The sequence below is a fragment of the Cervus elaphus genome, chromosome 29 (assembly GCF_910594005.1).
Source record: "Cervus elaphus chromosome 29, mCerEla1.1, whole genome shotgun sequence".
NCBI lineage: Eukaryota > Metazoa > Chordata > Mammalia > Artiodactyla > Cervidae > Cervus > Cervus elaphus.
Window position 1 is genome coordinate 10,148,618 of NC_057843.1, and position 21,695 is coordinate 10,170,312.

Consider the following 21,695-nt stretch of genomic DNA (forward strand, 5'->3'; position numbering starts at 1 on the left):
AAATGAAGGTGCTAGCCCCTGCACTGAAGGGGCCGTAAGACAGTGGAGGGCACATGCTTAAAACGGAGAATCCCTGAGAGGAAGCCCGGGGCAGGCAAGATGTGTGACGGGAGTTGGGTTGGGGGGCATGGGGGTCTTTCCTGGTCAGGGAATCCAGGGAGAGGCTGGGGGGTTCATGGCCTTGCTGCTGGCAGGGCGCCCTCCCTCGTTCTGTTCCATTGTCTTTCTTAAACACACCTCTGATCCCGGCTCTCCTTGGCCTTCACAGAGGAGCTCCGCAGTGTCTGCAGGGTAGAGTGTATCTTCGCTTAGTTTACCTTAGGTCTGCGCATCTGTTTGGCTATATCTCCTACCATGTCCTACTTCCCTGTCTCTGGGCCTTTTTCTCGGATGCTGGCGCTGTTCCCTTACCTCTAGCAGAATTAATCCCTTCTAGCACCTTTCTCCCAGAGGCTGTCCCAGGGCAGGATTGGCTGCAGCAGTACCTTTGCTATGATGCAGCTGTTTGGTGTGTGAGTGTAGGTCGACACCCTTCTCCGTGGGCTGTTTTGTTCCAGATGGACTTTCTCCCTTCAGTTAAGAGTCTGGGCTGCTAGAAAGGAAGCACGACTTGGGCCGTCAGCCTTCATGCCTGCAGACTCCTGGGGAGTCATGACCGCAGAGGAGCCCTGGCGCCCGGACACACCAGGGGCCTGGGAGGGACCAGGTGCTCAGGGCTGGAGGAAGGGACTCGAAAAGGTTTCCAGCCCAAGTAGACTAGATAGATCAGGCTACTGCGTGGCAACAAGCCCTGACACCCAGCTTTGACTCCTCCTGTGAAACGGGATTGAGGGTAGGTGTTTGGCCCTGATGGAGCCCTCTTAGAGCTGAGCTGTCTGAGGTGACCTCCAGACCTGTGCATCGGAGCAGGCAGGCCCAGGAAGGGGCCAGACCTTGGTTGGGGAAATAAATGCAGAACATGGTAGACCCCAGGTTTCTTCAAGATGGTTGCGTCTGCTCTGTGCCCACCTGCTGTTGTGAACGCAGCAGCTGCCAACTCCTTCAGGGTTACCAGATCCTCCTCCCGGCTTTTCTTTCTTCTGGGGCTAGTTTTTGTGTGTTGTTTAGCTGTTTTAAAAAGCTGTTCCTTGAACCACACATCCATTAGGAACCGGCTCCACTCATGTGATCTCACTTGTGCCCATCAATTCAGGCTCTTATCCCATCAACCCTGCTCTGTCGTTGGCACCTGTCGTTTGCCCACCTCACTCTTGCACTGTTTCTGCAGCCAGTCTGCCGTCCATCGCCAGGTTGGTCATCTTCACGTCTTGCCCCCTCCGCCCAGGAGCTGGGGGGTCCTTGCCATTGCCCAGGAGCTTTGCTCAGACCCCAGAGCCTCTGCTCACGTTGCTGTCCCTCTGTACCCCAGCCACACTGGCGTCCAGCCTCGTCCCCCTTGCTGCCTGGGATGGCCCCGCCCGTGCGCCTCTGGACCAGGAATCTCCCTGGCCAGGCAAGGCTTGGTTTATATTCCACCTCCCCTGAAGCCTTTGCTGATCTTCCTGTCCTATCACGTCTCTCTGTTAGGTCCTGTAATGCTTCTATGTACAGATAATAAGTGATACTCATGCGTGCTCTATCGTGTCCAACTCTGCAACCCCAGGGACTGTAGCCCGCCAGTCTCCTCTGTCCCTGGAATTTTCCAGGCACGAATATGGGAGTGGATTCCCATTTCTTTCTCCAGGGGATCTTCTGGACCCAGGGCTCAAACCCACGTCTCCTGCATTGGTAGGCGGGATCTTTACCACTGAGCCATCCAGAAAGCTCCATGTACAGATCCAGCGCTTGGCTAACGTGTGCCGTGCACTCAGAGAGCACCTCCGCTCCTTACTGTCTTTAGCCCATGTTTGGTGTCTCTGGGGCTGGGCCACTGACTCTGCTCCTGGCTTTGTATATTTCCAGCAGAGCATCCCCACCCAGCCCCCGACAGCCCTGCCAGGCAGTGACTTGTCAGAATCCTTGCAAGCTGTAGAAGTTCACTCTGGGTGGGTCCTCCTGACAGCTCTCCCGTCTCTTCAGTTGAAGGCTTCTCTGGTTCTGTCTGCTCTGCTCCCCCTGAGCCCCGAGCCCACCTGCTCCCTTGTCTCCTCAGCCCGTGCCCCGAATCATGGTGCAGCCGGCCCTTCCGGACGCCGGGTCACCCAGGATGGCCGAGGTGAGTTGGTCGGGCCGGGTGGTGCCTTCTCCGCGGCTGTCCCACATACGGCGGGTGGCCCCAGTGCTGTAACTGTGGAGTCCACGCCCGTGGCTTTTAATTTTAGCATTCCCGTCTCGATAATGAACTATAATATAGGTCACTGTCTTCTCCCTCTGTTTTGCTTGTTACACTTTTCTATTTTCAACTTGTTAATCATATGATTGCTAAACTCTTAGGTGCTTGACTGCTAATGCCGTCTGCTGTTTTAATAGCCCACTGCTCGGCAGAGGCGATTTCTATAAACAGAACCCTCTCCTTATCCCAAGTGCTGGCTTCATTCTCAGTTCTGCATTTTATTCTGATTCATGATATCAGCGTGAAAAGACTGACGCTAAGCTGGGGCAGAAAATCATCTCTTATGATCTCCCACAGATGAACAGCACTTCTCATCTTATGAATAGCAAATCTATTTTCTCCCACTGTGCCGTTCATCCTCTGAGGAGATGCTGTGTCTTCCATAGGAAGCTTTTTATTTTTTAAAATAGGAGCAAAAGAGGCCAAATAATTTGAAAGATAATTCAGATGTCCAAGAGTTCACTCCTTTCTGCGTGGCCCATTTCAATCCTAGGTGTTCACGAATTTAACCAAAAGTAGAGCTGCCCCCACCTCTGCCCCCATGAGTTGTGTTGATGATTTCTCGAGGCAGGACTGGGGCTCCCAGGCCAGTGGGGCAGAGAGAGACCCTTCCACGAGGGTGCCGCCCTGCTGGCTTGCTCAGATCTAGGCTTTTCCGGCAGCCTTAGGAACGTCTGTGCTAAACTGTGACCCAGAGACGGCAGGGAGATTCCCACTCACATAGCAACTCCAATTGAGTGGGAACCTGCAGTGCCAAAGCGGAAGGATCAGAGCTGCGCTTGGCTCAGCGGGAAAGAACCAAGAACTGGGGTAGTCAGAGATCACCTTCCACACCCCCCTCTCCTCTTTCCTGTTGCTGTGGGTCTGACCTCTGATCCCCAGCTTTTCCCTTACTGGAGGCTTTGGGTGAATAGCTTCTCTGGGCTACATCATAAAGTAAGTCCGTTCTAGCCCGCATCAGAGGACTCTGTGGAAACTGATAGGGTGGAAGCTGATAGGGCTCTGAGGCGCTGTCCCTGGGCCATCCACTCCTCAGGACTAAGTCTTTCCTTCAGCAGATCCTGCAACGGGTGCGGGGCGGGGGGTGGGGTGGGGGCTTATCCCCAGGGAGTGGGGAACTGCAGACTATTTCAGAACCATGGTTACTGTTCAGATTTCAGAGTCTCCTAAATTTTGCTTGTGTATTCTTCCCTGCCTGGTCAGTGAGATTAAAAATAGAATAGAAAAGGATAAATAAAACATGTACAAGTTGCGAGAGAAAAATGATTGAAGGATTGCCTCATCTTTTAGAGTATTTATGCTGGTGACAGTTATTGATCTACTGGATTTAGTAAATTTTGCAGCCCAGAGATCCATCACAAAAATGGGTTGTTAATCTCAAGAGGTGCCGTTAATTTCGTACCCTGAGAGTGTGCCTTGTGGGGGAAGGAGGGCCTCCGGAGACAGGAATATAAATGACAATTCACGTGAAAATGCATGATTTATCAAACTGCTGAGTTAAGCCAAGTAACTGTAAGAGACTTATAGATCTCAGCTGTTTCCCAGTTCAAATAAATCCTGTATTTCAAATGGAAAATGGCCGTTCCTGTAAGATAAATAATCTTTCCGTAAATATTGAGAACATATTTCTTTTTCTGAGCAGCACCCTTCTCGCCCCACAACCCACTTCCCACTCCGTCTCCCATTCCCTGCTATTGTGCACCGGAAATAGAAAGATAATCTGCCGCCTTCTCCTGGTGGCTGAAGTTTTCATGGCAGGAACACCCGGGAGCAGGTCGGGGCCCGTGGAGCTCGGCGGAGAGTCAGCCGTTGGCGTCCCCAGGGCACGGGGCTCCGAGTGGCTCTGCTGCTGTGACTCAGACCCAGGGATGAGAGGCGGGGAGCCCAGCGCAGCTCTGGCCTCACTCAGCCCTGCTCGCCGGGCTGGCTGCTCCTCGGCCCACTAGTCTCCAGGATCAGAGACCCTGACCTGGGCCGTGGGACCAGACTTGAGCAGCGTCTCGAAAGACAGCCTCTCAGGGGAAGGGTACAGCCCTCAGGCAGCCTCTGTCCCTCCTCTTCCCCTGCCTCCTGGCCCCGCCGGCCCCAGGGGTGTCGCTTCCTGCCCGAGCTGTGCCCTGGCACGTCCGGATCCCTCGCCGAGGCCACCGTTTCAGTTCTGCAGGAGCAGGGTGCTCTCCCGGCCTCCAGCGATCCTCTCAGCCTCCCCAGGAAGTTGGTGCTGGGCCGGGGGGTGGGGGGTGTCCGTTCCCGAGAGAGCAGAGCTCCGGGCCTGAGTGCCGGTGTAAGAGGGAGTCGGGCGCTCACATGCGCCATGCTTGACGTGAAGGCTCGCCTGCCCGTCTTGTACCACACTGCCCAGCTGCCGCCCCGCGTCGGCGTTCCCACCACCAGGCAGTTCTGACCCCAGGGGAGTGTCCCACAGTTAACTCCACCTGACCCTCTCTATCCGGTGACAGCATCCGATGCCCGCAGCTTGAGGGCTCCGCCCCACACGACTGCCCCCACTTCAGTCGCCAAGTCCCGCAGGCTCCAGACCAGAGGATCCCCGACCCCTCCCTCAGGTGCAGTGGATTTGCTGGAGCGACTCACAGAACCCAGGAGAAGTATCTGACTTACTAGACTACCAGTTTATTAGAAAGGGATGTAATACAGGAGCAGGCAGGTGGGAGAGGCCTGCAGGGGAAAGCAAGGCACTGCCATGCTCTCTGGGCACGGTGTCTGCCCCCATCGCCACGTGTTCACCTACCCAGAAACTCTCCAGACCCTGTCCTTTTAGGTGTTCTGTGGAGGTCATTACATAGGCATGGTTGATTACATCGTTGGCCACTGGTGAGTGAGTCAGCCTCCAGCCCCTTCCCAGAGGTCAGGATGGGATGGAAAGTTACACCCTTCTAGTCATGTGATTGGTCCCCTTGGCAACCAGCCCCTCCCTTGCTGCTGCTGCTAAGTCACTTCAGTCGTGTCCAACTCTGTGCGACCGCATAGACGGCAGCCCACCAGGCTCCTGTCCTGGGATTCTCCAGGCAAGAACACTGGAGTGGGTTGCCGTTTCCTTATCCAGTGCATGAAAGTGAAAAGTGAAAGTGAAGTCGCTCAGTCGTGTCCGACTCTTAGCGACCCCATGGACTGTAGCCTGCCAGGCTCCTCCGTCCATGGGATTTCCCAGGCAAGAGTACTGGAGTGGGGTGCCATTGCCTTCTCCGGCCCCTCCCTTGGGGGTTTTCCAAAAGTCACCCCCCTTAACATAAACTCAGATGTGGTTGTAAGGGACTTGTTATGAGTATCAGGAAACCTTTATTGTTTCTAGCATTTGGGAAATACCAAAAAACAAGACATTTAAGACCAAATGTGTAATTCTTAACTAGAAACCATACCGTCACAGGCAGCTACAGGAGCTGTGCTTATGGAAGGGGGCGGCAATGAGGGGCACTCTGGGCTGCCTTGCTCAGCCCGGGTCAGGGCAGGGAGGGGCAGCAGTGGCTTGGAGCCTGTTGCCTCTGTTGTCCGTGCTCAGAGGTGGCACGGAGAGCTGATGTGGGAGCCTTCCGCCCTGTTGCACGGCCCCTGTAGTCGCCATCAGAGCTGTCTGTCTCCACCGACAGCAGGATTGGCCTCGCGGCTTTGTGGAGGAATGCCTGACTCTGAACTCTTCCCTTTCCAGGCTCAGCGGGAGAACGGGGGGCTGCGCGTGGCCCCCAGCATGCCTGTGGCCCCGCCGGCCACCCCTGCGCCCAGGACCTGTGATGGGTCCCCGAGAGTGACACCCACCTCCCCAGCCCCCGAGGGTGGGGAGGGGCCCCCCAGCCCCCTGAGCGAAGCGTCCAGCGGCTACTTCTCACACAGCGTCTCCACCGCCACCCTGTCGGATGCCTGTGGCCCGGGTCTGGATGCCATGGCCTCGACCCCTCCGGGCCCCGGCCTGGCCACCCTCGAGCCCCCAGCCACCTCAGTGGAGGGAAAGGCACCGGGCAATGGTGCAGCCCTGGCCCCAGTCGGGGCGTCTGCAGAGAAGCAGAACCAGGCAGCGGGCCCCCCACCACCCAACCAGGCAAGCAGGAGCTACCCTGCCGCCCCCCAGAAGCCAGAGAACACCCAGCCCCAGGTGAAACCAGTCGCCGGCCCAGAGTCCGACGTCTCCAGGCCACCGCCGCCTTCAGACCCCCGGTTGCAGTTGCCCGCTCCTTCCTCTCCATTCAGGATCCAGAAGGTGCGGACCTCGGAGCTGAAGTCGTTCACGCGCATGCTTGGCGGGGACCCCGGCAGCCCCTCGGGGACCACGGAGGACCCACTGGCCTCAGGGGACCTGGGGGACGGTGGCGCTGGGGCTCAGGCCCTGGGAAAGCTGGAAGTCTCCTCGGATTCTGAAGAAGCCAGTGAGGTCCCAGAGTGGCTCAAGGAGGGGGAGTATGTGACGGTGGGCACCAACAAGACGGGCATCGTGAGATACGTGGGACCCACCGACTTTCAGGAGGGCACCTGGGTTGGAGTGGAGCTGGACTTACCTTCAGGTGAGTGATGCTAGTTTGGGACAGGCTCCTGCCCCCATGCCCACTGCAGTCTGGCAGAAAAGTGTGGGCACTGCCAAGCACCTGCTGTGTGCCCTTGGGCACATCGCTGCCCTCTCTGAGCCCTGGAGTTACCACTTCTCAAAATCAGGAATTTTCTCTAGATAAGACTCTCCTAAGCGTTTTAAGAGTCAGATTCTCTCTCTCTCTTTTTAACTTGCAGAGATTTGTCAGAACTTTAAAGACATTCATTGAAAGCTACTAAATATTCGATAATGAATTTAAATCCTGGATTTTAGTTTTTAGTCACAGAAAGGGCTGCATTTGGACTGTCACAGCATCTCTGTCTGCTCTGCTAGCTCAGGTTACAAACTGTGATGCCAATCTGGAGGTTCAGATGCCTCAGGTGTTCCCCAGACACCCCCAGGCTCCTGGGCCCCCAGCAGGAGGATGGGAGGAGAGGTGAGTCTCCTGTATAGAATGGCCCACCTTCAAGCCAAGACATCATCATTTGCAGAAAAACTGAGGGCAGGGCTTAAGCAATTGTTTTCCTGTTGTTTTTTTTAAAATTGAGATACAGTTGATTTACAATATTAGTTTCCAGGTTACAAACCGGTGATACAAAATTTTTATAGATTATACTCCATTTAAAGTTATTCTGAAACACTGGCTGTGTTGCGGGTGCCATGTAATGTATGCTTATAGCCTGTTGTATACACAGTAGTTTGTGCCTCCTAAATCCCCTGTCTCTGTCCTGCCGCTCCCACTTCCCTTTCTCCAGCTGGTAAATCAGTTTGTTCTCTGTGTCTGGGAGGCTGCTTCTGTTTTGTTATAGTCCTTTGTTTTATTTTTTCAGTTCCACATGTAAGAGAGAACATACAGTATTTGTCTGTCTGACTTATTTCACTTAGCATAATGCCCTCTAGGTCTAGCTACATTGTATATAGCAAATGGACAGCAGGTTTTTTTGTTTTTTGGAAATAGTTTTATTGTGATGCAGTTCACATAACAAAAAATCCAGAAGTTTAAAGGGTAGAGTTCAGCAGTTCTTACTATATTTCCAGAGTTGTGCAACCTGATTTTACAATGGGTTTATCACCCCCAAAAGAAGCCATAGGTCAATTAGTGAGATACTGCCTTCCCCAAGCCCCAGGTAAACCATTAATCTATACTGTTTGTCAAAATTGATATGAAAGGTCCTAATCTGGACTTTCATATAAATGGAGTCATAAAGACCCGAGCTTCTGTGGCTGGCTTCTTTCACTTCTCCAGTTCCCCGGGCCCAGCCAGTCGCGCCTGCCCGCTCTTCGTTCCTTTTTATGGCCCGTGCTGTCCCGTCGTAAGGCCGCCCGTGGTGTTCATCCACTTGTCGGTTGATGCACATTTGGGTTGCTTCCACTTTTTGGCCGTTGCGAGTGAAGCAGCGGGGAATCCTCATCTAAGTTTCGTGTGGACGTCCTTTCTCTTGAGGAGCTGCAGGCGGCTCTCTGCGGCCCACACGCTGAGCCCGCCGGCCTGACTGCCTTTCTCCCTCCTCCCCTGTGTCCCGGGGCGGGGCGGCCGCTCCCTGAGCGGAAGCTTGGGGGACACGTAGGGGTCAGGGACCCACTCCTCATCCCCCCGCCCCGTGCTGCCCTTCACCTTAAAGCACTTTCTATTTGCTTTTATGAAGGAAACATCTCCCCACCTTGACACACCAGGCTGACAGCTCACTAGCTGTTGCTGTTGAGTTTCTCAGTTGTGTCCTGCTGTTCGCGACCCCATGGACCATAGCCTGTCAGGCTCCTCTGTCCGTGGGATTCTCCAGGCAAGAATACTGGAGTGGGTTGCCGTTTCCTCCTCCAAGGGATCTTCCTGACCCAAAGGCTCAAACCCAAGTCTCCTGCTTGGCAGGTGGATTCTTTACCACTGAGCCACCAGGGAAGCCCATCTCTCTAGCTTCAGTCTGGTGATTTGCCAGTTCCCATCTGATAGATTTAGAAAAAATAATCATTCTACCTTATGACCTCCTTGCTTGGTTTGCATTTTGACTGTCCAGACTGAAAATGGTCAGTGCCGAAGGAGAACAGGGGGCTCTGCTCTGGCACAGGGCATCAGAAGCGACCAGGCCTTGACCGAGTCTGAGGCCACAGGGATCTGTCCTCAGTGACCACTGGTGCTGCCGGGGAGGTGCTGCGCGGGCCCCACGCCTTCCACGGGGCGCGGCTGCTCGGGCGCACGGGGGTCCCCTGGGGCTGGGAGCCACCTCCACACCTTCCTCTCTTTCCGCAGGTAAGAATGACGGCTCCATCGGCGGGAAGCAGTACTTCAAGTGCAACCCGGGCTACGGCTTGCTGGTGAGGCCGGACCGCGTGCGCAGGGCAGCGGGCGCGGGGCGGAGGCGCAGCGCGGGGCTCCGTCTGCAGGGCGCCCCCGAGCCCCGCAGGAGTGGCTTGCTCTCCGGCTCCGCCAGCAACCTGGCCTCGCTGACGGCGGCGCTGGCCAAGACCGAGGGCACGGCGCTGCGGGCTGAGCGTGGCCATAGGAACCCCGAGAACCGCAAGTCCTGGGCCAGCTGAGCGGCGGGGCAGTTGCCTCCCGTCCTTCCGGGGTGATGGACAGAGGGCTCCGGGCCCCTCCGAGCCTTTGCGGGGACAGTCCTTGGGGGGCCCTCCAGCCCCTCTCCCCTGGACACAGGCCAGGAATGCTTTTTGCACGGTGACGTGCGGCTGGTGACCCCCCCGCCCCTCCCTCTCCTCGTTTCACCCTCTCCCCAGGGGGTGAGGGCGCGTCTCAGCTGGACCTCAGGTGGAAGGTTCCAGGAGCCCGGAGTGAGGTCCCCACTGTCCCTAGGCCTGGGGCTGCCCACTCACGGCCGCTGTTGCTCTTTGTTCTATCTGGTGACCCCGTTAACCTCTTAATTTAAAACATAATTGTTAACTAGTGCCTTGTCACTACCATGGAGGCGGCCCCCAGCGCCTCAAGTCCTGGCTTGCACCCCAGTTACCCCCAACACCCCCCAAGTGCCAGCTCCTCTAAGTGCCTGGGCCCCGGGCCTGCCCCCTCTTTCCCGCTTTCTTTCCACAGGGTTTCTTAGAGGTTCCTTTGTGGGTGTTTCAGCGCTTTTATACCTGGAAAGTTTTCTCTCTTTGCCATTTATTCCCTTAACAGAGTTCCTGGATTATATTTATTTATATTTATTTTTTTCAAAGTCTAAAATTGTTCGCGAGCCACAATCGTCCACTCAGCACCGGTACCCAGGGCCCACCTTGCACATAGCCGGCCTCCGTGACCGCTGCGGAACGGCCAGCCTGCTGCCTCGGATGGGGCTCCTGGAGGGCCCAGAGGACACTCAGCTCCTCCCTGTGTCTTAAACACAGATGCACAAGTGGCCTTACTCTCAGCTGACAGCAAAAATGGGAGGAGGTGGTGGTTGTGCTTCTGTGTTCAGAGGCGTCACAGCCTTCCTTGGTGCAGTTTGGGGCCTGGGAGGGTCCTTAGACCAGTTGAGCTTCATGGCAGTTCTGTGACCTGATGCCCACTCAGCCCAGGGCTGCAGCCTGGCAGGGTTCACCCCTGGGGGCCTCTAGGAGCCATGGGCCAGACAGCCCTGGCCCTGAGCCCTTTTTCCATCAGTGCTTCTCGAATTACCAAGGTGGTGGTCCAGTGACCTGGTGACGAACATTCGGCTGCCTTCCCTGCCTGTCATTGCGGGAGCCACTGGGCCTGTGCTGTGAGCAAGATTTGGGGACACCCTGAAGTCAGGGGTGGAAGCTCGGAGCTGGAGTTTGCACACAGCATTCTAGCCTGCCTCTTCAGTTCTCATGTTTAGACTCTTAAAAATGATAGCCAGAAAGCTTGAAAAAAAAAGAACAACAAAACTCGGTTCTCTAGCAACATGAAGCCCCTCACTTGAAGGCGGCCTTGGTTCCCTGCCCCTGGGAGGGGCCACAGGAAGGAGCTCGGATGAAGTGGCCTCCACGACCCGGCGTGCTAACGCCAAGGCACCCTCCTGTCACCTCCGGGACTGTGGGACAGGGTGGAGCCACGTGCAGGCTCTGCCGGCATGGGCTCGCCCGCCCAGAACAAGATCTCATCACCCCAAGCCTCCCTGGCCTGATTTAGAAGCGGGGACAGGCCCGGGAGTCTAAGCTTGTACCCCTTCGTCTCAACAAATACTCCTAGCTTGGGAGCTTGGAAGGGTTCTCACAGTGAATAGGCTGAAACAAAGGAGAGTTACTGGTTTTTCCAGAGTGTGGAAGCCCCGGCCTCTGATTCCCCATCCGGGCTCTGTGTCCCTGAGAAGTGGCTTCCAGCCCACCTGGACCTCCGCCCACCCAGGGCACAGCTGCCCAGCACAGAGTCTGCAGGTTTTAGTGACCTGGCCCGGTATGCCCTCGCTCCATCTGCTGCCCCAGCAGACAGCTGGCCAGGGGTTCCGGGGAGGGGTGGGGGACTCCCCATGACAGCTGCCCTGACCGGTAGAAGGCATCTTTCTCATTCCCCCGGTGCAGCTCCAAGGCTGGTCGTTTGCCCTCCACCACAAGAAGGCTGTCTCCTTCCTTCGGGGCCAGGACTGGCAGAGCCCCAGGTCTGCAGGGGGCTGGGGGTCCCGTCTGTGGGGCCACCCCCAGCACCCCCCTCCTGTCCTCCACGGGTCTGCTGGGGGAGCCCCTGCCAGGCAGGGCGTGTGCCTGAACTAAGTGCTCTCACCTCTGTGTCAGCTTTTCTACGCAGCCCCCTTCCCAGCATAGATGTTCTCCTTCAGACCTGTTTCCAGGGTGAGACCCTGCTCCCTGGACACCCTGCTGTCCCTGGGGGGGGGGGGCTTGCTCCCAGAGCCCCCATGACCTGCCTGAGGGCATAAAATCGTGCACCCCACACTTGGAGAGACAATGTGGGGAACCAGAAAGTGGTCGGGGTGTTTGTGATCCTCATGGACGGAGCCCAGTACTTGCTGGGGCCCGTCTGCCCCGTGACGGGCGTCTCAACCTCGCAGAACTGGCCTGGGGTGGTCAGCTGGGTCACGAGGGGCCACGTTCGTTTTGTTGCTGGTTGAGCTAAAGTGGATGAGACAACAGTAGGGTCGCACAATGTTTTTGGCTGGAGCTTGTGGAGGCTGAGAGGAGCCTTGGGTGATACGGGCTGGCTCCTTCCAACCTTGAGGGAGGCCAGGAGGAGCCTTAGGTGATGTGGGTCAGCTCCTTCCAACCCTGTTGTCCCAGGAGGCCTCAGGACCCCCTTCTCCTCCCAGCCTCGCCCCCCTTTCTCCTGGGGCCTGTCTTTCAAACGTCCCCAATTCCCTCTGCCTGAGCGTCTCCCACCGGCCCTGCCCCGCGCTCACCGGGGCCTGGCGTCCCTACGCAGTGAGGCGGCATCTTCTTAGAGCCCTTGGCCTCGTGCTGTTGAGACTGGGGGGCAGCGGCCAGGCCCCTGTGTGCAGAGGTGGTCCTTCCTCCCGGGAGGGAAACTCTGTTGCTGCTCTTGAGTCTGTAGCCCATGGCTCGCCTGGGATTTTCTTAGAATGAAGCGAGTTTGGGCCCATGCTTGTGGTGTTAGGAAGGCCACGTCACTGTTCATCCTGGTGAGCTGTCCCCGGGGCCAGGAGGTCAACACGCAGGCCTCCCCAGGCACCCTCACCCGTCAGCGCTACTGGCAGGGCAGGGGCTGGCCTGGCTCTCCTGACCCCGCTCTGGCCCCTGGGTGGCCTGGGACCCTGAGTGCAGTGAGGGAGCTACACACAGCGGGGCGTGGAGGCCTTGCTGGGTCCTCACAGGGTGTGGGGGGGCAGCCATCGTCCCCCCCCTCCTCCCACACCACACCCCACTTTGTTTCACGACCTCACATCGCCTTGGGTCAGTGTGTGGATGGATGGAGCAGAGTCCTGGGACGCCCTGGCCTCTCGCGCGCTGTCGCCCGCCTCCTGGGGGCTTAGGGACTGTCCTCTTCCAGGCGGCGCAGGCAGCTCGCCCTGCCCCGGGCTGTCACGCCTGTTCCCGCTGCTTGCTGCACACTGATGTCGGCTAGTGAGTTGAAGAGCTGCAGTCCCTAGGCCAGGAGCCAGGCGGTTCTCCGCCTGAAGTTTTGGGGGTAGGGTGTGGCTGGAGAGTGGGCGGGAGTGGGGGGCTCCCCCTTCCCTCTGTCTTCTGTCCTTGACTTGCTGACAGACAGACCTCATTTTAAACATCAGCCAATCAGGCTCTGGGACTTGGTAAGACAGCAGGAGTGGTGGGGGGCCGTGTGACCCGGGCGCTGCAGGCTGCCGGAGGACAGGTCAGGGCTCTGCTCCGAGATGGTCGCCCAGCCCAGACCCCAGGGGACTGTGCGGGGAGGCAGTGGGGGTGGCTGGCCGAGATGCCCAGAGGGAGCGGGAGGGTGAGGACACCCAGCGGTGGGGCTGCGTCGGGTTGGCCAGGCTGGCAAGAAGGGCCCTGCGTGCTCAGTGAGCTGTGAACGGCCCCTGAGGAGTTGGAAAGGCTCAGGCATTCAGCGCACCCCCTTCCCCCGCCCCCACCCCCTTCCTTACCCTCCCTCCTCTTGGATGAAGCTCCCTTGTCTGTGAGACCCACGGGGAGGTTTGCTGGGCTGAGATGAGCCGCCCTGGCCGCGGCCTGCCTGCTCACACCTCTCCAGCTCCCCGGGTCGCCGCTCCGTCCGTCCGTCCGTCACTCCTCACCTCCAGGACAGGTTGTGCAGCCTGAGACCCCAACTCCCTTGTCCCTGCGTGCACCCTTCTCGGGGGAACCCCTCGTGCCTTCTGCGTGCTGCTCATTAATCGTGTTGGGGGCGTCTTGGAGCCTCTGTTTGTGTGGAGTTCTGTAAATATGATGGGTTCACACAAGGAACTGATTTTGATTGGGGGATTGTTGATTCCTACACGTGAAATGGGAGTTAAGAAAAACCCAAAGACTCTGTAATGACCTGTAAAGACTTAATGATTTGTATTGTATAGTGAACTAAACGTCTGTAATTTTGTACCTTATACGCCTTCCCACCATATGACCAACAGCCTTTAAATAAAACCAGATGATCTCTTGCCTACGTCTGTGGTCTTCCTGTTGCTTTCCCCCTCTCCCCACCAAGGCAGGGAGGGGTGTTTGGGCTCATTCCAGACTGTCCCCCAGAGGCCGGGGTGGCCTGGTTCTGAGTGATGGGGCAGGGCTTTTCAGCACAGAGACTGGAGGAGGGGAGGCTCAGGGCAGTAGCAGGTCCCCTGAGCGCACACCCCCTGGCCCGGCGGTCTTTTGTCACGTCTGTGGTTTTGTGGCCAGTCGGTCGAGATATCTTCCAGGAGCCAAGGACGAAGAAGAGAAACTTCCTGATGACCTTAGACTTGGAGCTTCTGGGCTAACTCGGCGGAAGGCCACTTTTCTGGAGCAGGCATGTCCTGGCTCTGGGCCTCGGCCTTCGTGTCCCCCTGGATCTGCGTGCTGTGCCCCACGTCAGACGCCGCAGTCAGGGAGCAGGGCTTCCTTGCACAGCTACACAGGTGAGCGGACCTTCAAAGCCTCCGCAGAAAGGGGATGGGGGAGGAAGATTAAGGCTGTGGGCGCCAGCAGGTCCCATCTCCACTGGTCTTGGAAACTGATGGCAAATGTTTGGGTCCTGCCTGCCTCAGGCCAGCATCCTCAGGGCGTGGCACCCAGCGAGAACCCGAACAGCACTGGGGACAGGAGCAGGCCTTCTGCGGTGGCCCCAGGGTCCCGCCCTCCCCGCGAGGACGTGGTCAGCCCAGCACGCTGGTGGCCCCACACTGGTGAGTCACTCTGCCAGCGCCTCGCCTGAGATAAAATGTACTTGCAAACGTGAGGACCACAGCCGCCGGGAGGGCTGATGGGGAGGTGGCCGGCAGTCAGAGCACGTCCTGGCGGGACTTGTTTATATTCATAAGTGCCCAGGACTTGTTCTCAGAGATAAGTGCTGCCAAATAATGACAGAAATTTGGCAGCCAGGAGCTGTCCTGCTCCGAGGCAAGCGTCTCAGATGGATCTAGCTCCTAGGATAAATCTCGTTTTTTGAGCGGCTACTTACTCTCTTGCAACTCAATGAGATCTCTTCCGCATGAGGCTGTGGGGCTTTTAGTCACTCAGACCCTGAGATGGGTGCCAGTGGGGATGTCACACTGTGTCCGTTCGCTCACTCGCTGGATCACTCGGGACACCTGCGCGCCGTCCTGCACTGGGCCTGTGTTGCTGGATGACCCCGGGGTCATGGAGCTAGAGCGTGGTGCCCACTAGCTGGGGGCCCTGGAGCTCTGGGGGGCGGAGGAGGGTCCTTTGGAGGACTCTAGATGAGGCGCAGGGATGGGATGCTGTGGGCACAGCCAGAAGGAGCAGTTCTGGCCCAAATAGGGGGAGCATGGGGTGGCGACGGCCCTGGGCATCCCCCTCCTCCGAAAACCTGCTCGTTTCTATTGGCAACCTAAAGCTTGAAGACAGCTTAAAGCTTTGCACAGTCTTTTTCTCATCATGTGTGAGAAAACAAACCACGTCTTCCTTTTCTCTTGAGAAGGGGTTGGTAAACCTGTCAGGTGAGATGGGAGCTTGGGCACCTGGTCCTTCGGTCTTGCTTAAGAATTTGCTCCCAACCATCAGATGCCTTAAAGAAACACAAATAATAAAGCTTCAGCTTTCTCTCACGTTGTTATTGACTGCTGAAGGTGAAGCCCTAGGGAAGAGGGTTTCTGTAGGAAAGTGAGGTGCTGAGGGTGCGGCTCGCAAAGCAAGGGCTGTGGTCCTCGTGGAAGAGCAGCTGCCGGCATCCTCGTGACTTCAGGACATGGGGCGTGGTGCCTGTGGTGAGGGGGACCACGGAGGGGAACCTACGGGAAAGCGTGGCTTCTCCTGGGGAATTCAGGCAGACGTGAAGGGAGTGCAGGCTGGAGGCAGCAGGGGCCAGATTCCCAGCAGACATTCCTTCAACCAGAAGATGCCTGATCATCCCCTGGACCCCTTCCCAGTGATCTCCTAGGGTCTCTGGGACACTAGACTGTTCTTAAAGCACGAAGGGACGGATGTTCAAGACAGAAGGGTTGGGCACTTCCCGAACGACTGTTCTTACTCAAAGAAATCCCGGCCAGCCTTTATTCAGTTATACATTTTATTCTCTAATAGGTACAATACTAAAATAAACACAAATTAAAAAAAAGTTTTATTAAAACAAAACTGTACAAAAAAGCAGTATACTACATTTTAATTACAGAACAGTCTACTGTCCAAAAGGCACTAATCCAGAATAGGAGATACAAGGATACAGGACTCGTTGGAACTATTTTAATCAATACAAGAGAGCACTTGTTTCTCGAACCTTGTACATCCAGAAACAAGGGCTGTTTGCTACAGTCATCACACATTGTTATAAATATGAGTCCCACAGGCGAAGGTGCAGTATCGCTCTCCCTAGAGAAGGTTCACGTCGGGGTTGGGGGTGGGGGCGCTGGCTGGTGGGAGCACGCTGAGAAGTGGGCGGGAGCAGGGGGCAGGCCCAGGCCTTCTGTCGGGGGAAGGCCGGCTGCCCGGGGCACGCAGAGCCAGTCTGATGCTCATTTCTGGCCACTGCTGGCAGCCGCGCTACTGCCTCTTGTGTGTTAGCACCGGGAAGGTGGGTTCTGAGACCCTCCAGGGAGCTGGGGCTGGAGGCCTGGGGGATGAAGCGCCAGCAGCTCGGCAGAGGGGAGGCATTTTGTAACCTGATCTGAAAAAGGCAGCAACTAGGTGGGAGAGGGGCCAGAGCCCAGGAGCCTGGCTGGCTTTCTGGCCGACCTTCTGGCCCTCGTGCGCGCCCCCACCACACAGTGGGGAGTCTGCCTTAAAGCGGACAGTCTTGTTTTGGAAGCTGATTTCTGGAAAGGGGAGTTCTGGTTCCCTCAGTCCCACCTCAGGGCCTCGAGTGGCACCCGGGCAACCTGGGCCACTGCCCCATGTCTGGTGCCCAGGACGGCTCTCTCCACCCCAGGTCTCATTCTCTAGAGGACGCTGGCCCTAAGGAAGAGAGATACTGCAGATTTCCAAACAGTGTCATACACGTGAGACAAAGACAGGCATCTGATGTTAACAAAAATAAGTAACAAAGAAACAGGATTAAACCGAATCTCTTCTCACAGCATCCTATACTACATCCTCCTTCTGCTTAGCAGAAAATTGTACGTACACAAAAATACAAATACACAATTTTGTAGAACAGTCTGATTTTAATATATTTATATATATTTATATTTATACGAGTGGCAGGTTAGTTCATTATATAGAGCTTTTTGCACTTTTGGCTCATATGCAACAAGGCTTATAAATTCAGCTTTAGCTTTCATTCAGGTTTTATAGCTTTTGAACAATTGTTTTCACATTTAAAGCAGCATCCAATTTGCACTAGGAGTTTGTGGTGACAGAGGAAGAGATGGGGTCAGGAGGGTAACTGACGAGGGCGGGCCGGGGCCAGGGCAGATCTACATTCCAGTGTGTGTGGCGACGTTGGAAGGACTGCTATGGGGCAGAGCTGACCATGACGACCCCTTGAGGTAGACTGAACAGCTTACAGCAGACGCAAGACACGGGTGCGACCCCCTCAGGGACTCACGGTGCACGAGACGGGGACGGACCCGGAGACGCCAGGGGGGGACACAGAGACCAAGACATGACGGGGGGCAGAGGGCTGGTGAGCCCCGCAACACGCCGCCCCCGCCGGGCAGGGCCCCGCGGCCTGTCAGGTACTCGACTATTTGGTGGATGCTAAATACTTTCGGGCAGTCCCGAGGCATCTGATCAAATGACCATCGTCAACTCACTTTCCACTTTAGAATTCACTGCACCAGCTAGCTCCCATCCCCGTGACGAATGCCCAGGAAGAGGGAGCAAACCATCACCCAGTGCCCAGCGACCCGGAGCCCACATCCAGGTGAGCTGAGAGAAACCAGCCTCTCCCCCAGCTTCAGCCTCACCACAACTACCACCCAGGGAGCCGACCGGCGCTGGTGGAACCTGGACCTGGCCCCTGGAGAGCCGGGGTCCGTGTGTGGCCGCCCCGTGGCAGACTCGCCCACCCACTGCCTCCGTCAAAACCCCCTGTGCCACCTGCTCACAGTTCCTCCGGCAAATGCCACATGTGTTAAATGGGGAGGCCCAGCGTGTGGGTCATTCCACTGTCTGAACAAAAAGGCTGGATTATTCATGAAAATAAAGTGCCTGGGTATGGACTGTCCCATTCTGCAAAACCTTGGAATGCACCAGCCTCCACCTGAGCACTTGCTCAGTGCCTTGACGTCAACAGCGCGGTCACAGGAGAACCCTCGTACACCTGCCACGTGGTCAAGGCCCTGAATCCAAGTACTTTGAGAGAGAAGCAAATGAATACTCTCACACTCATCTTCAAAGGCGCACTTCTGATCTCGTTCCCCCTACTGATGGCAGCTTTCCTCGGCCCCTGTGGGCAGACACCTCGATCCCACACACGGAAGAACAGGGTGAGCCGGGCAGCCAGGGTTCCAGTGACTGGCGAGTGAGTCATCCTGGTCTCAACTCTATCTGATTCGTGGCCCTCCTGGGTCTGGGTGCACCTTCGGCCGCTGCCCCGCTCCCATCTTCCTCACTCGCTAGCTAAGCAGGCGCCTTCACAGTCTCTGCGGCCGTGACCCAACAGCACACACGCCCTGGCAGCGCGGCGCAGGCAGGAGTGACACAGCCAGCCTCGATACCTCACCCCGCGCTCACCTTTGGAGCCGTCCTGCCTGTGGGGCCCGGGGACCCAGGCAGGGGGCAGGCGCCACGGGCGCCCCGGGGGCCAAGTGCAGGGTCGGGGAGGGAGGAGCAGGGCACAGGCCGACCCTCTGGCGGGTCCCAGAGGTCTGTACCTTGTGCAGGCACTTAAAAAACAAAGAGAAACTGATCCTCGGAAGGTACTGCGTACCCAGAGTGACCATGGCCATGGGAGGGAGGGGAGCCCAGGGGGTCAGAGAAGGCTGTGGGCTCTTCCAGGGAGGCGGCAAGGATGTTCTTGGCATCTTCTGGTGGGGACAGCGGGTGAACCCAGGGTGGGCAGAACACATGCAGGGGCAGGCAGAGGGCCAGAGGGCTAGGGGGAGGCGTGGGCTGCACGGACTTGCCTTCTATGATCAGCATGAGAGTAACTATTAGGAAGAGGAGAGACCCTTCTGAGAGGAGCGTCCAAGGAGAACCGGCGCGCCATCGAGAGCAGCCTCGCCAGAGCGCTCCCCCGCCCTGCCCCCAGTAACTTTGGTTTTGTGGCGCCCGTTTTTAGAGATGCATGATTAAGGGGTGCGCTAACAATACTGAGGTGTGTTTCTCAAGGCAAATGACGACTCACTCCTGCTCCTGACAGCAGCCCACGCCCGAGTCTCTCACCTCCCTTCAGTCCATCGCTAACAGGTACTGCCCGCCTCCCACAGATCTGGCATTAAAAACTAGAGACTTCAGGGTAACACCACCAAGACGGGCTGCTGTTTACATTAACATAGCACTAATGTTCTATTTCCAGTTTAATTGCTTCAATGAATGATGGATTGGAAAAATCACCCTCACCACTTTTTGCAGGGCTCACGGTTCCAGTAAAGCAGGAGGTGTCCATGCTCCACGGAAGCCAGACTGATATCAGACCCGACCTGGAAGCGCTGGGATGTTAGAAAGGAACCCGCGTGCTGTGACCAGCTCGGCATGCACCCCGACTGGTGAGTCACACCGCCTTCCTCGGGGAGAGTCCATGTCTCCCTTTTCACATTTCACTGCCCCCAACCACCGCCCCCCAGCCCCTGAGATGTCAAGTCAGGACCAGCACCTTCTTCCCTTCACTCTAAGGGTGGGTTTATTTGGTGGGGAGTCACGAGCCAGCTAGTGAAACAGGTGCCACTCACAGGGGCCACCGAGCCCTGTTGTCAACCTGGAGGCCCTCTCTCAGGGCCACTCCCAGTGAGGCGTTGCTCCTGGCGAGGTTTCTACTCTTGAGGGCTTCAATAATGCATGAAAGTGCTAGTTACTCAGTCATGTCCGACTCTGTGCAACCCCATGGACTGTGCCCACCAGGCTCCTCTGTCCATGGGATTCTCCAAGCACGAATACTGAAGTGGGTTGCCATTTCCTTCTCCAGGGGATCTTCCCAACCCAGGGATCGAACCTGTATCTCTCACGTCTCCTGAGGATGTGACTTAGTGGTTGGAAGAGAGAGAAGTGACAGAGCTGGCCCCTGGAGAACCATCCACTTTGGGAAGTAAACAGCTGGAGCAGAGGGGAAGAATGGACATGAATTTTAGTCAAGCTGAAGTCCTCAGGTCACCTTGGAGCCCGTGTCCCTGACAACGGTCATTGAGGGGACACACGGACATCCAGGCAGCTGGCCCCTGGGCTGAACCATGGTTATCAGAAAGCTCTGGTTGCCGGACAGCCCACGGCGGAGCAGACACTGACCCAGCCCCACTACCTCTTGTGACTGTGATGGAGGGCGTGGTGGAGTGAGTTGGAATGGCTTAGCGAAACTTCCAAACACAGGCACTGAAAAGATGCTCAGAATAGAGAGAGAACAGGAAGAGTGACCTTTGATACTCTCTGCGTCCACGAAACGCAGCTACAGCCGAGTGCTGGGACATTCAGGTTCCCCACCCCCCGGAACTCAGAGACAGACAGAGCCAAGACCTTCCTTCCCAGGAAAGGGCAAAACCTTCACATTTGCCGTCTAGAGGTGGAGATGGGACAGCGGACTGGAAATGAGGGCTCACGTCACAGGTGCCAAGTGTCACTGTGTGCCCGTCACCACAGGTAGCAGAGGAGAGGTGCCAAGGAGAACCAAGGACAAGGGGTGACCTGGTGTCTAGATCATCACGGTGACACTGGCCCCGTGTCAGCAAAGAAATGATGGCAACAGCGGGGACCAGCCAGCACTGCCTATGAGCGAGGAGCAGATGGAGTGCAGAGAATTCACTCAACAAGGCCAGGTGGACATCCTGCTACCTTCCTACTAAGATCAAAGCAGCACCTGGAGATTCTACCTGAGTCCATGCAAGGGGGGGTCCTGCTTCAAGAATAAACAAGACAGTGAACACACTCAGCACAGCGCCAGGCACATGGGACAGGACAGGCTAGCGCGTGTTGGCAGCTCCTATGCACTTCAGACGCTTGGGCGGTCTGAGTTTGTGCCAATTTAGGCTGGCGGCATTGTACTCTGGTTACTTCTGGCACTTTATTCCCAAAAAGTACATAGTCAGGGATAAGCACTATCTATGTTTTCACTCATTTTGGTAAGTTGGCTTTACTTTTTTTAGTGGGGGCTGTGGTGGTGAAGGGTTTCCTGAATCACCAGAGAGGCTTCTGGAAGCATCTGGGGAGGGAAATATCTCATCAGCTCCAGTTCTTTTTAAGTAGCACTATCCTTTAAGCAGCACATCTAAGACTTTGATCCCTAAAATAGTAAGATTGTGTTTGAAGGTTTTAACTGTGGTGATAGTTCTATTTTCTTTGAATGTAAGCAAATAATCAGAATGTTCTGCTCGCTGGCTGAATGCATGGCTCACAAATCACAGACTCAGCTGGTCAGTTTTCTGAATCGCTAATCTTAAGACGGATTCTCGATTCTAATGGAGACACTTATCTTTCAGCAGTTGGGAAAACAAGATGTGCTACTCTGGTCTTCATAAACCCGCAACCAATCCAACCGTCAGAAGATGGAGGGGACCCCCAGAGTCACCATGACCGAGCATGGACGGCGGAAGCAGGGTAAGCTGCTTCTGATCTTGCAGGAGACGTGGCACTGAGGAAGAACCTCTTATGGCCTATCTTCCCTGACCCCTGTACACTGGGCTGGGAGTATTTTGAGGGGGGAGAAAAGAACCCCAAGGCAGCAACTATCCTGATTGTGTGGGGGAGGATGGTTATGAAGCAGCAGCCTGCCTCAGCACTTTC

At 56.4% G+C, this 21,695-nt stretch overlaps 1 protein-coding gene across 2 annotated transcripts in view; it reads left to right on the top strand.

Moving 5' to 3' along the window:
* The window catches only part of KIF13B (kinesin family member 13B), a 204,145-nt gene extending 190,306 nt beyond the window's left edge, over nucleotides 1-13,839 (top strand). The window contains exons 38-40 of one of the 2 annotated variants that reach the window (XM_043891130.1): nucleotides 2,132-2,194; nucleotides 5,976-6,822; nucleotides 9,091-13,839. In XM_043891130.1, coding sequence (XP_043747065.1) covers nucleotides 2,132-2,194; nucleotides 5,976-6,822; nucleotides 9,091-9,377 — 1,197 coding nt within the window. In that variant the 3' untranslated portion in view covers nucleotides 9,378-13,839. The remainder of the gene's footprint in view (nucleotides 1-2,131; nucleotides 2,195-5,975; nucleotides 6,823-9,090) is intronic. The other variant, XM_043891131.1, reaches the window with a different exon arrangement.
* Nucleotides 13,840-21,695: the final 7,856 nt, after the last annotated feature.